Below are 12858 nucleotides of genomic sequence, written 5' to 3'. Positions count from 1 at the left end.
TTACCAGCTGTCAGCTACTTAGAAAAGTATCCTGGGGTTATTTGTCTCTCAGAAACAGTTCACCACTTCCCTTCAACTCATTCATGTCACCTAAAAGGTAAACCTGTTTCTCCATCACCTGTTCAGCTCTACTGATTAAGTAAGGACATCTCCTGGTTTCATCTTCACATTTCCCTCTCAACAGATATCCAAACCGATATCATGACCAGCAGCTTTTACCGATGTGGCTCCAGCAAACATCAGCTGATACTAGAAATTAATATTAAATAAATTCTAACAACAGCGTATCAAGCTTAAACGTACTGCTGTTGTTTCACGCGACATCCGCTGATTTCCTCGTTCTGGCGCAAAATGGGCAATAAACAAACAAGAGAGACGAGGCTAGTGGTGACAGAAAAGCCGATCAGCTGATCACTGATCAGTTTCATGATTGAAGTAGCAACAGGAGAGAGAGGGGGAGAGGATGAGAGAAGAAGAGGCAGCAGCGTAAAGACAAAGAATAACTCCAGCTTTGTGTTTTTTTTTTCATTCTAACTGAAGAAAGGGACAAATCGCGTTCCTTTTCACCTCAATACCAGGTGGTCGGTTGCATGTGTGCAAACCTGGTGACATCTATAAGAAACGTGTTCCTGCTGTGTTTGTCAACAAAGGTTTCTCAACAAAGAACTAAGTCAGGTTTTGCTTGTGGATCAAATGCTCATAAACAACAAGGGCCACTGACTTTTTTTTTTTTTTTTAGCAATCACAATACGAAGAACAGTCAAATTGACAGTTGCACTATGACTATAGCACAGGGAACAAAAGCTCACTGTGCCGTCTCAAGTGAAACGTTAGCCTCGCATTAGGTAATTTCTCCTCGAGGAGAATGGTTATAATTTCACCAGACACAATAACCTCTTCCTCCAACAGTACGAGCAAAGACGCTTTGCTGTGCCATTAGGCTGCGATAATGAAATAAACACCAGTGTGAAAAATGATTTCCATCACTCCTGTCCCCATAGAGTCTGATATACAACAACAAACACATCTGAGCAGCTTGACGTCCAATTAGGCTCAGCTCTCATAAGACAGACACTCTGTCAGCACTCTCAAGACATTTTGTACATTCAACCCCTGCTTGACACTGATTCTGACAACCGTCTTTCATACATCGCCAAATGAATACGGATAACATCGAAACAGGATGTCAAAACTTACTGTTGGCTTTGTTTTTATGGGCACATTCAGTGAGGCCTCTAAAAGTTATAGGCCTTGGTATCATGGATGAGTCATCATCATACTAGCTTTTTCTGCCTAGGTGTTTACTTAAAATAGATCCAGGTCTTCTGCAAAGTGACAAAAATCCACCAGTAAGGAGGCGTTTGGCTGTAAAACAATGCTGTACGTACATATTTGTCTCTCTACAGTCCAGTTGCAGCCACTTGGTTCAGTGTTATTACATAAAAAACACCAAAGGATTGAAATCACACCAAAAACAGACAGAACCAGTCTCTGTTAAAGCCGCATTAGAAAACTGGGCCAAGGAATGTGGCCACCTTTCAGTAAATATTGGCTTAACCAGCAGGAAGTACTGGAAAACCAGTCAATGTTTAACCATTTTGTACTATCCTTATTTGCAATTCAGAAAATATTTATTTGTTTTTTAAAGTGAATATGTATTTGATTTTGATTAGATATCATCAATTACTATATAAACTAATAAATATCAGTCTGATTTTAATGCAGCTATACATTTTTGTAGTTTTCAGTATGATTGCACTCACTGGGCACCTTATCAGGTAAATCTGCTCAACTGATTGTTGATCCAAATATCTAATCTGCTAATCACATGGCAGCAACTCAGTGTACACATGATCAAGACAACATGCTGAAGTACAAATTGAGTATCAGACTGGGGCAGAAATGTGATTTAGGTGTTGAGGTCAGCCGAGCTGGTCTGAGTATTTCAGAATCTGCTGGTCTGCTGAGATTTTCCCACAAAGCCATCTCCAGGGTCTTTTTCTGGTCTGGAAAAGAGAAATAAAAAAATCCAGTGAGTAGCAGTTTTCTGCACAAAAATGCCTCGTTCACGCCACAGGTCAGAGGACAATGGCCAGACTGCTATAAGCTGAGTGGAAGGAAAAATTGAAATGAACACTTATTACAACCAAAGTGTGCAGAAGAGCATCTCTGAATGCACAACACAGCAGCAGAAGACCACAACGTGTCATACCTGTCAGTAAAGAACAAGAAACTGAGGCTCATCACAACTGAATTCAATTCAATTTTATTTATATAGCACCAAATCACAACAACAGTCGCCTCAATGCGCTTCATATTGTACAGTAGATCGTACAATAATAGATACAGAGAAAAACCCAACAATCATATGACCCCCTATGAGCAAGCACTTTGGTGACAGTGGGAAGGAAAAACTCCCTTTTAACAGGAAGAACCCTCCGGCAGAACCAGGCTCAGGGAGGGGCGGGGCCATCTGCTGCGACTGGTTGGGGTGAGAGAAGGAAAACAGGATAAAGACATGCTGTGAAGAGAGACAGAAATTAATAACAGGTGCGATTCAATGCAGAGAGGTCTCTTAACACATAGTGAGTGAGAAAGGTGACTGGAAAGGAAAAACTCAATGCAGCATGGGAATCTCCCAGCAGCCTACGTCTATTGCAGCATAACTAAGGGAGGATTCAGGGTCACCTGGTCCAGCCCTAACTATATGCTTTAGCAAAAAGGAAAGTTATAAACCTAATTTTAAAAGTAGAGATAGTGTCTGTCTCCTGAATCCAAACTGGAAGCTGGTTCCACAGAAGAGGGGCCTGAAAACTGAAGGCTCTCCCTCCCATTCTACTTTTAAATACTCTAGGAACAACAAGTAAGCCTGCAGTGCGAGAGCGAAGTGCTCTAATAGGGTGATATGTTACTATAAGGTCATTAAGATAAGATGGGGCCTGATTATTTAAGACCTTGTATGTGAGGAGCAGGATTTTGAATTGAACTGAGCATCCTTCAAAAGCCACAGCCTACCTGAGGATCGTTGCTGACCATGTCCATCTTATTATGGCTTCTTACAACCATCAGACAGCTCAGATTTTCTCAAACTGATTGCTTGAACATAACAATATGTCCTCTGTACTTATACAGCCTCCAGTTACCAGATTCCAGTCCAATAGAGGACTTTTGGAATGTGATGGAACAGGAACTTCGGATATGCAGCCGACAAATCTGCAGCGATTGTGTCATGCTTAATATGGACAAAAATCTTTGGGGAATGTTTCCAGCGGATTGCTGAATCTATGCTACAAACAATTAAGGTGGTTATGAAGGCAAATGCGGTCCAACGCGGTGTAACTGTTTTGTGCCAAAAAGCAGTGTTTCTATTTTCTATGTGTAATGGCAAATGCTGACCATAGTCAAGAAGATTTTTTAGGGAGACATATATAAAATAAAGAAATAGCCTGTTTTCCAAGTGTCTTCATGACTCTGATGTGTTATTTGCTTCAATTTCCACTGGTCTCATCTGTTGATGAAGACATTTTTAATGTCAATTACACTTTTATTTACCCAGATAAATAAAGGATATATAAAAGTCACTTTCAAACAAACAAACAAACAAACAAAAAAACTGATTGCACCTTCTATGCTCTGGCTAAATATGGTCCACAACTCATTTACCACAATTTAAATACAATCATTTTTGGCACAAAATTAACGAGGATTTTTTTTTTCCTTTTGCTTATTTATTTATTTATTTTCGTATTTATGACAAATTTCAAAAATAGAAATTAAAATGTACTGATGAAAGAAAACAGCTGATATTCCATTCATCGAATATCGGCGAGGCTCTTTCAGGTTGTCAATGACTTTATGAGGGACATCTTCCTCTTTTGCTTGTTTGTCTTTTTCTTCACCAAACTAAGAAAACAGACCATAAAAGCCGGTGTTTCTGTTCTGCAGCTACTGAGCTACTGTTATTGCCTTTGTTTGCTCAAGGAAGTTTATTCAGCTTTTTTTATTTGTACATGTTTTAATGCACGCTGTAGCTCACATTATGGCCACTTTTCTACAGTGCAGTCCATTTTCCGAAAACACTGCCTTTCTTTCCCCCTTTTTTTCGTTTTTTCCTGTTTGGTTTGTGCAGTTCTTTGTACATCCGGCGTGTACCTGCGCGAGAGGCGCATCTGTCCTACCTCGTGGTGACGTCAGATCAAGCCAGTAGTTTGTCCTCAGTCGCTGCCTGAGCTGGGACTGGTGAAGATATCTGCGAGGAGGAGGAGGAGCTGTCAAAGTTTGAGTTGCCCACAGAAGGAAAAGTCTGTTTTACTCAACGAGCAGAGAGGGAGAGGGAAAGGCGACGTTTTTAAGTTTTGGGAAAGCGGAATATCTCGGCTTGTTGGCATGGAATGACACCTCACCGGGAGCTTCAAAATAACACGATGGCAGCCCGTTTTCTCAAGTGGATCAGTCTCACGTCTCTGCTTTGGCTGAGCTTCTGCGGTCTGGCGCAAAATAAAGGTATGTGAGGTGTACGTAGTTGGGTCTTAATGGTAAGCAGGCTTTCACTTTCTTCTCTGTCAGCGTTAACTTAAAATCACAGAGAAATCTCGGGCCGGTCACGAAGCCGCAGAGAAACTTGATCCAGAATAGGAGGGTGGAGAAAGTTTCTCACAGTCTCGCTGCTCCGGCTGTAACCTGGTTAAAGCTACAGAGGGGCTCAGAAGAGGTTAGTCACTGAAAACGAACACACCGATTTTATTTTTTATTTTTTTTAAAGAAAGAAAGAAACGAGAAAAAAAGTGATTTTTCCTTTTAGTCAATTGTTCAAATCTTTCCCCACCAAAAAAAATCTGGCACTGACCGTACCGAGAAAATCTGCACCACTCTGAGGATCATGCAGGCAGGCAACGGATGTGGATTTGGGAAATTTCTGCCTTTTAATCTCGTCTGTTTATGAAATGTGCGAGCACTGTGTGAGCTTTCCATACTCCGTTTTGTGACAAAACTCTTACTGGCATATGCTGAAGTACACTTCATAAATGTGGATTTCTTATCCTTTCTCACAGACCAGATCTCACGCCAGCGGTCACATTTGTTTGTTAGTATTTTAAGCATCTTCAGACGTGATAAACATCTGATCCTAGATCAGCTCGAACATTCTCCGTAGTCTACTTGCGCAAACGATATGAAGTTGGGTTTTGTTTAAGTGTTCTTTTGGCCCTGAAAATAAGGTCAAAGTAGTCTTATTATTTTTAAAGATAGCAGTGTTATGACTGTTCCTTTACTTTTCTCCCGCTATTTTCAGTATCCTTGAGTTATTTGAAAAATCAGTAGTACATTAGTTGTTAGCCTACTTTCAAAAACTTACAAATTATATATATATATATATATATATATATGTTATTTACTCCTTGTTGGTTTGAGTTACTCAGGACCCACAGAGGGGAGATGTTAGGAGAGAACGTGACCAAACATATCACTTTAATCCCTAATGGATTTAACTTCCTATTCTCGTGAATCATGTATCATTACTCATTACAGTGTTGTTCCCCTTTTTAAGCGGATAAGCGTGTACTCATAGTGCCACCGGCCCACGTGCAAGCCCCATCTCTCCTGTCTGGTTCCACGAGTGGAGACCAGTGCCGCTTTGAAGAGAACCATAACAAATCAAAAGTGTTTGCGAGCCAAAAAGACAGAGTCCCTAAATATTTCTGGGCTTCTAAACAAACTGGACATTTCATGCAGCAGCAAGTCTCCCACAGTAAATAAGGATTTTGGAATTTTATTAAGACAAGAGAAGATTAGTGATGAGCAGCTGTGATGACAGATACGCTGTGCAGTACTATTAGGTTTAATTACACTTCTTTTTGTTAGTTTTTTTTTTTATTTTTACAACTGATCCCATTTGAATTTCCAGTGAAGTGTGAGCTGCAACATATGTTTTTGACAGTTCAAGTTGTTGTTGTTGATTCGTGTGTTTTTGGCCAGGGGCTGAGACAGATGTTTCTATGTGCCACGCTGTGTTTTAACTAGCACACAGTGTCCAGAGCAGTCAAATTGATTTGAACAAGATGGCAAATACATCTCCATGACGCTCCTTTGGAATCAAAAGTCCAAATACTAGTTACTAGGGGGGGTCGTGCCATCGCTGTGCTGCAGGTTTATCCAGTAACTTGAGAAGAAACCAAATATGGAGTGAGTTTATTAATAATTACATGATGAACACTTGAAAACTTGAGCTGTTTAGTGCTTGGATTATAGTCTTGTCTTGGGGAGATTTACATGTGTATGTGTAAAGACATGCTGATACCAGTCTACTTACTGTAGGACTGGATATACATGATATTACTATGGTAGTAATGGGGGCGCGGGTGTGTTACGCCTTCTAGTATTTAATTACTTTTCCTGATGTTTTACATTTTTACGGGCACACCTTCTCAATATTTTTATTGTGATATTTGTGGAGATGTCATATTCATACATTTTCTTCTCCAAGGTCACACTTGTTCTGAAAACTATACTGGCTGTCACAGGGCAAGAGGTGGGGTACATCCTGGACAGACAAAGACATATTTTCACCTATGGGCAATTTAGAATCACCAATTAACCTAGCATTCATGTCTTTGGACTGTGGGAGTACCCACACAGGACAAACTCCCCAGTAAATGCCCCAGATGTTTGGTAGATTTGATCCAATGCCTTTTTTGTTGTAAAGTGATGGTCATCACCATGCCACTCCAGCTTAAGCTTTAGAAAAAAGTAGGGTCGTTTTCTTAGGACATCAAGGAGAGTGTAGTCTTTGGACTTTAAAAAACAAGACCGGCAGATGCACATTTTCCAGGGATGCTTGACTAGTCAGTCTAACTAAGCAGTGTCTGTTTGACCTATTAAAATGTGTTTGTGTTGCTGGGAAGCAAATGAACATCTGGCCAGTGGTTTACACTTAGAAGAAGCAAAAAAAGAAAGAAAGGAAAATGTAAGTTTAGAACAATTTGAAATTGGTTGCGATCATGGAAACTTTTTTGCATATTGTTCTGTGTTTGAACTCCTGTTTTTTTATTTATTTTTTTTATCTAAGTTTACAGATCATGTGACCTATTTCACCCTAGAGGTCTCTGTGCTGGAACTGAGTTTCTGTCATGGAAACACAATCAGCGGCATTTTTTTTAAAAGGTTTTTAAAGGTTTCACTGAAGAGGCCACCTGGTAGAGCTAAAATACATGCAGAACTGCCGTGCTTCAGTTCTGTTACATCAGATTTAGGAGCGTTACAGTTGAGATCAAACTTGTGGTCGCTGGCAAGATTCAAGAAGCATTACAGATGTAACTTTGTATTTATTATAATCATAACTTCATATTTATAACAATATGTTTGCAATTTCCTAATGTTGTAAACCCGCTCAACATTTGGCAATAAAACCCTTTCTGATTCTGATTCTGATTCTGATATTTACTTTGGAGGCATAGCTCCGGTAATCCAAAGAAGCATTTAAATCAGCCAAAGTTGCCATCTGTGATGATTTAGCTTATTACATTTCTCCACTTTGCTCGCCCATTTAGCCCACCTGTTTCTAGGGGTGCTACTGACAGGCCATTAAGGCTTTTGGAAATGAATTTGAGATTTGATAATGCAGAAGCTTTTCCCTCAGGACGCCCGCCTGTCACTCTTGTGTTCCTGCTGCAAAATGGAAAAGCTCCTCGTTCCTTACACTGGCATAATTAGTTTGTTATTGCGAGTAATGCCCACAGCTTCGCCCAGCAGCCGACCGCAAGTAATAACGGATGATTTATTTCACATTCGCTAAATGGTTTTAGAATGATTACTCCTTTGTGACTGTTTGTGACTGGCTTTGTACTGCAAAGGCGATGATTATATATTTTTTTTATTGTGCACTCAAAAATTTCTAAGCACTTCTACTTTTTTTGTAGAATGATGCCAAGCCGGAAATATGCAGTAAAACCTTCCTAAGAGCCACTCTAACTGACACATGAGTTAACCAGTGAAAGATGAAACTAATCACAGGAGCATGTCAAGAGCTAAATCCTTAATCCCAAATCGAGGCTCCCTCGCTTGCTTTTGACACAATGTAACCCGCTTATATCAATATGCTTCCCCCCCAAGTTAATCAAGTTCTTGACAGAAAGCGATAGAAAGATAGGAGGAAGTCTGCCTCAATCACTGCATTTACATCTGCTTGCACACCTGCAAAAGTTAAGCTGACTCATGACAACATTTCAGTCCTGCAGTGCATCCTGAGTAAGTGCTTTTCCCTGTGTAACAAGCCAGCTTCCCCCATAAGTCATCTGTTTTTTTTTCTTTTCTTTTTTCATCACTTTAAGAAACCCATTTCTTTTCTAGGATTGGATGAATGTTAGTAGTGAAATATAGTTTATGATCTTGTGTAATCCTAGAACATCTTGCATGCATTTTAGTGTTCTGAGTGATCCAAGTACTGCTGTGGCTGCTGCTATCTCTTGCAGGTCCGCTGATGACCTTCCCAGATTTACATCTGCTGCAGTCATTGTCAGAAATCATGTTGTTTTTTTTTTTCCTTAATGTTTGGGCCATGGGAGCAGGAATATAATTTCTTCGTCCTTCTTCCGCCTTCTCTGCTTGCTTTGATGAACTGCACCAGGTCTGAGCAGCATAGACTGCTGCAGAGGTGCAGGATTTCGGTTTCACCCTGTGACAATAGTGCCTCTGTAGAAAGCAGGGGATCTGGCAGCACTGATACTTTTGTCGAGCAACTGAGATCTGTGCTGTGTAGCAGACGCACCCGAGGCTAGACATCCATGTCATCAAGAGGAAGCCTAGAAGTGAAGCAGCTTTTGTTCTTTTTACCTCATTTTTTTTTCTGAAAAGACAATAAAATCTATTGTGTCGACCTACAAGTCAAGTAGTATTGCACTTCTGTAAATGTTATACATTCGGTTCCACTACCATGAAGCATAAACCCAGAAATCCTCGAAAGCCTAAAGAAGTTTCTTCAATGAGTGATGAAACATTTCTCCAGATGAGCAGAATTAGCTTTCTGGGGTGTAGCGTGTAGACTTTAGGCAATATTATCCATTAAATGCTCCAAAAGCCTCCAACACCACAAACAGAATCTTGTTCATTGAAGACTCGATAGTTTATAGACAGTAACCAATGGATATTCACAGCATTTATGCAAATGCCATCCCTCCTTACCATACAGACTGTTTACCTCAAGGCAACTGAGGCTTGCTCAAACATGACTGGTCAAAAGAATTCAGACTACAAAAGGAGGACAGATTGAAACCAAACAGCTAGAATACTAAAAAAAACAAAACAAAAAGAACTGCAACCATTGCTGCAGATTAATGTTCATATTGAGATATGTGTTTATAGTGGCAATGGGGATTGTTTGGCTTTTGGAGTCAGCCTCAAGTGGCGTGGATTGCAGTCTTTAAAAACTTTGTTTTCTCAGTCAGTAAGCCAGTGTTTTTACTGCAACAACTAAAGATGCTACCCATTCTGTAGTTTATATACATTAACGAGAAACCAGCATGGAGTAAGGGGCTAGATATGTGGGTTACTTATTGGGTTACTTATGGTAGCAAAGCCATCCGCAGCACTTTATGGCCTTTCCATGATCCGCTGGTTGTGCATGGAGTATTCAGTGGAAAGAGACCCAGAGTTGAGCTGGAAAAAAAGGCTTTCTGCTATCTGTCATCTCATCAAGTGCAGTGTCGTGTCAAAAGGGAAAGGAGGCCAAAGCTCCAATAGTTTTATTATGACTGCATTTGTATGTCTTAAAGAATGCTTTGCTGAGGTAGGGGGGGGAAAGGGGCGTTGTGGGATTGTCACACTTTTGTCTGATTTCATTCTTTTTCCTTTTGGAGTAATGCTTCAAGCCCTTGTTTGGCTGAAAAATGTCTTTATCTTTGGTAAACATGCCATACAGCAGCTCACATCTGATTCATAATGTACTAGAAATTCACAGTGTGTTGATAATCAGTGTTTTTCTAGGAGTGCCTCATGTGTAAATATGAAACTTGGGTTAAGCTGCAGTGAAACTGCTGAAACAGTAAGCTGACTTTAGCTGGAAAGTGGGCGCTGAACATATTTCCATCCTGCAGGCTTTTAGCCTGAATGAAAGCCATGGTTCTGCCACACTGCATAGCCTGTTCTGAAACACGTTTTTCTTTAGAAAGAAATAGGTTGCTGTATTTGTATTCAGTGTGGAGCTCTATAGATGTGCATGTCATTGAGATGTCAATGGGACGGACAGGGGTTGTGCACAGATCAAAGGAAGAATCGCAGCAGCAGAGACAAGCAGGAAAGTCGGGATACGCAAACAAACATCAGAAGGATGGAGTGCGATCTTTGACTTTGTTATCCGTGTCCTCGTTTAATTGTTCATCAAAGAGGCCTCGTCTTCTTTTTTTAGTTTGCTGCCGCTTCAGTGTAGCATCCAAATTGCAGATGAGAGTCTCTCAGCATTATCCTGCAGACCTCCTGCAGGTGTGTCGTCACCTCTGTTGACCTCCACGTCATTATGAGGCGCGATGCTTCAAACTGCATCCCGGCTAGAAGAGGAATCCCCTACAGGGACGAGAACAATAGCTTCACAAATAAATGTCCATCTCAGAATATTTCAGAAGAAAGCATTGTTTGTGAGGGGTGGTGGCCGATCTCAGAAACTTGCTTCCCTAATAGCATTTAGGCTCTTCCTGTGCGGTCTGAGCGTGATTCACTAATGTGAGACTGTGTTAGAGGTTTGGACCTTGTGACACAATATGGTTAATTAGTCCAGGTTATGTATATGAGTCCCAGCGTTTGTCAAAAACTATTGCATTAAAGGTCCAGGATGTTTAATTGTTCACCACTTTGCAGTGTAAAGAGAGGGGCTTTCCTGCTTCTCTTCCTGATTACAAAAGGATGTTAGAGGTCCCCAAGAGCATTTAACCAGAAGCATTATGCAATTTTTTTTTTATTGGCGTGCATTGGCTTTGGTCCATTTTTTTGCTCAAAAGATTTGTTTTTTCCATGTTCACTCCTAACAGTGCTGACAGATACTGATGTAAAATTGTTCTGCTTCAACTGATTTAAATTGACTTCATGCAGCTGACTGTGTAAAGCTTGGCTTGAGAGTGAACATCAAACTTTATCAGCTTAATTTTTTGCAAACATAAATCCTGATGCCTTTCAAAGGAGTTCTGATCAGGCTTGTCTGGTCCGTAGTTTTTATTACCTATGAAAAAGAGTGTTTCCTCTGTTATTAAGGCATTATATGCTCCATTAAAAGTTTGCATGTCATGTCAATCAAGACAGACAAGACAAGACGACTCCCTTTTATAGATTGAAAAGGTAGTGCTGTTGAGTAATTTCTAGTCAAATAGAAAACAAAAGGGATTTGTCTTGTTTTGTCCAAAGAATTTGGCATGTACTGTGTGTTCAGTGTGGAAAAGAAAAACAGGTTCAGTGATGTTTTTACCTTTTCTCTGTCGTTCAGCTCGGCTTACACTTCGGCATTAAGATAAAATAGGCTTGTTGACTTCATGAATTTAGTTTAAACTCTATGTACACAGGAAAATTGTGTGGTCATGTGCTATGCTCACATCTACAGACATTCAGAATCTCTTAACTTATTTCTTTTATTCCAGTCTAGACCTCCTTTTCCTGTCATTGAAGATTGATCTGAGCTTACTGGGTGCCAACTGTGGTGAGCTTCCCTAACAGGAAGGATTCTTTCCTAAAGCAAATTTTAAAGCTCGAAATGAAACAACATTCATAGTCTGTTTGTGGCTGCCTTCTAAATAAGGTAATAGGAGTGCGCGCTTGACTGAGAAACGCACACAAAGAAAAGGAAACATGAATACATCAGCCTCAGAAACCCCAAGTCTGGACAAAGGGTTCCTTATTCAAGTCTTTGTCGTCTTCTTTGACCTTATCTTGTCATGTGGACATGACTTTACAACCCTGTGTCAACAGGGAGAAGAAAGGCATGCCTATTAGCTCAAATTCATGAGGCTGCTGCGTGAATAGCGGAATCAGTTCAGCTGATATTGAATCAGGGCAGCAAATCCAAGTTAGATATAAGAGTTTTTTTGGAAATGAAAAGCTCCACTAAGGCACACAGTGTTACATATTACAGTGCTAAAACACTGATATTTAAGTATTGTTTTAACTGTGTTAATGATCAGTACAGCTAATCATTCAGATTCCTATACAAATAAAGCTGGGACAGGTCTACTGATATAACTGAATGTAATAGATTGTAAAGCAGCACATCCAATAGTCTAATACAGTGGTCCCTCGCCATAACGCGGTTCACGTTTCGTGGCCTCGCTGTTTCGCAGATTTTTTTGTGTGCAATTTTGCATGCTTTTTTCTTTTTCTTTTTTTTTTTTTTACAGCGCATTGTGTTCTGCGTCCTGATTGGCTGTAGACAATTGTCAATCAATCTCGTGCCGTGTCTCCTGTACAGTACAGAATGCGTTCAGCTTGTCAAATTTACGTAAATCTTTGATTGCTGGCAGGGTGACTCTGAAGTGCTGTACTGTATGTTTGTAAGTTTTCTCCACAACAAACACAACAATGATGACGAAACGTTTGCACCGTCGAACGCACCTGTGGTAGCACCCAAAAGGCAGAAGAAGATGCTAACCATCACTCAAAAAGTTGGACTTCTGGACATGCTAAAGGAAGGTAGAAGTTACTGTATTTTACAGATTATAAGGCGCATTAAGCGAAAACAAAACATTCAGATAAGTCAAACTTTACTCAACTTATTCTTCTTGCTTCTATCACTTCCATACCATTGATTCATTAATGCTGAATTCTCTCACAGCTGCTCCATTCCCATGTTCTGAACCAGAAAACAGGGTTTGATCTTTGGTTTCATTCTAT

General features: G+C 40.2%; 1 protein-coding gene across 1 annotated transcript in view; it reads left to right on the top strand.

The window, feature by feature from the left end:
* The first annotated feature begins 4233 nt into the window (after positions 1 to 4233).
* Positions 4234 to 12858, top strand: part of egfra (epidermal growth factor receptor a (erythroblastic leukemia viral (v-erb-b) oncogene homolog, avian)) — a 43738-nt gene continuing 35113 nt past the window's right edge. Inside the window, exon 1 of the mRNA XM_080861942.1 lies at positions 4234 to 4503. Within this exon, the coding sequence (XP_080718068.1) occupies positions 4392 to 4503 (112 nt within the window). The 5' untranslated portion in view covers positions 4234 to 4391. The remainder of the gene's footprint in view (positions 4504 to 12858) is intronic.

The sequence above is a fragment of the Rhamphochromis sp. 'chilingali' genome (genome assembly GCF_963969265.1).
Source record: "Rhamphochromis sp. 'chilingali' genome assembly, chromosome: 16".
NCBI classification, from domain to species: Eukaryota; Metazoa; Chordata; class Actinopteri; order Cichliformes; family Cichlidae; genus Rhamphochromis; species Rhamphochromis sp. 'chilingali'.
The sequence above is the reverse complement of the archived record's forward strand: the minus strand, read 5'-3'. Positions and strand labels throughout refer to the sequence as shown.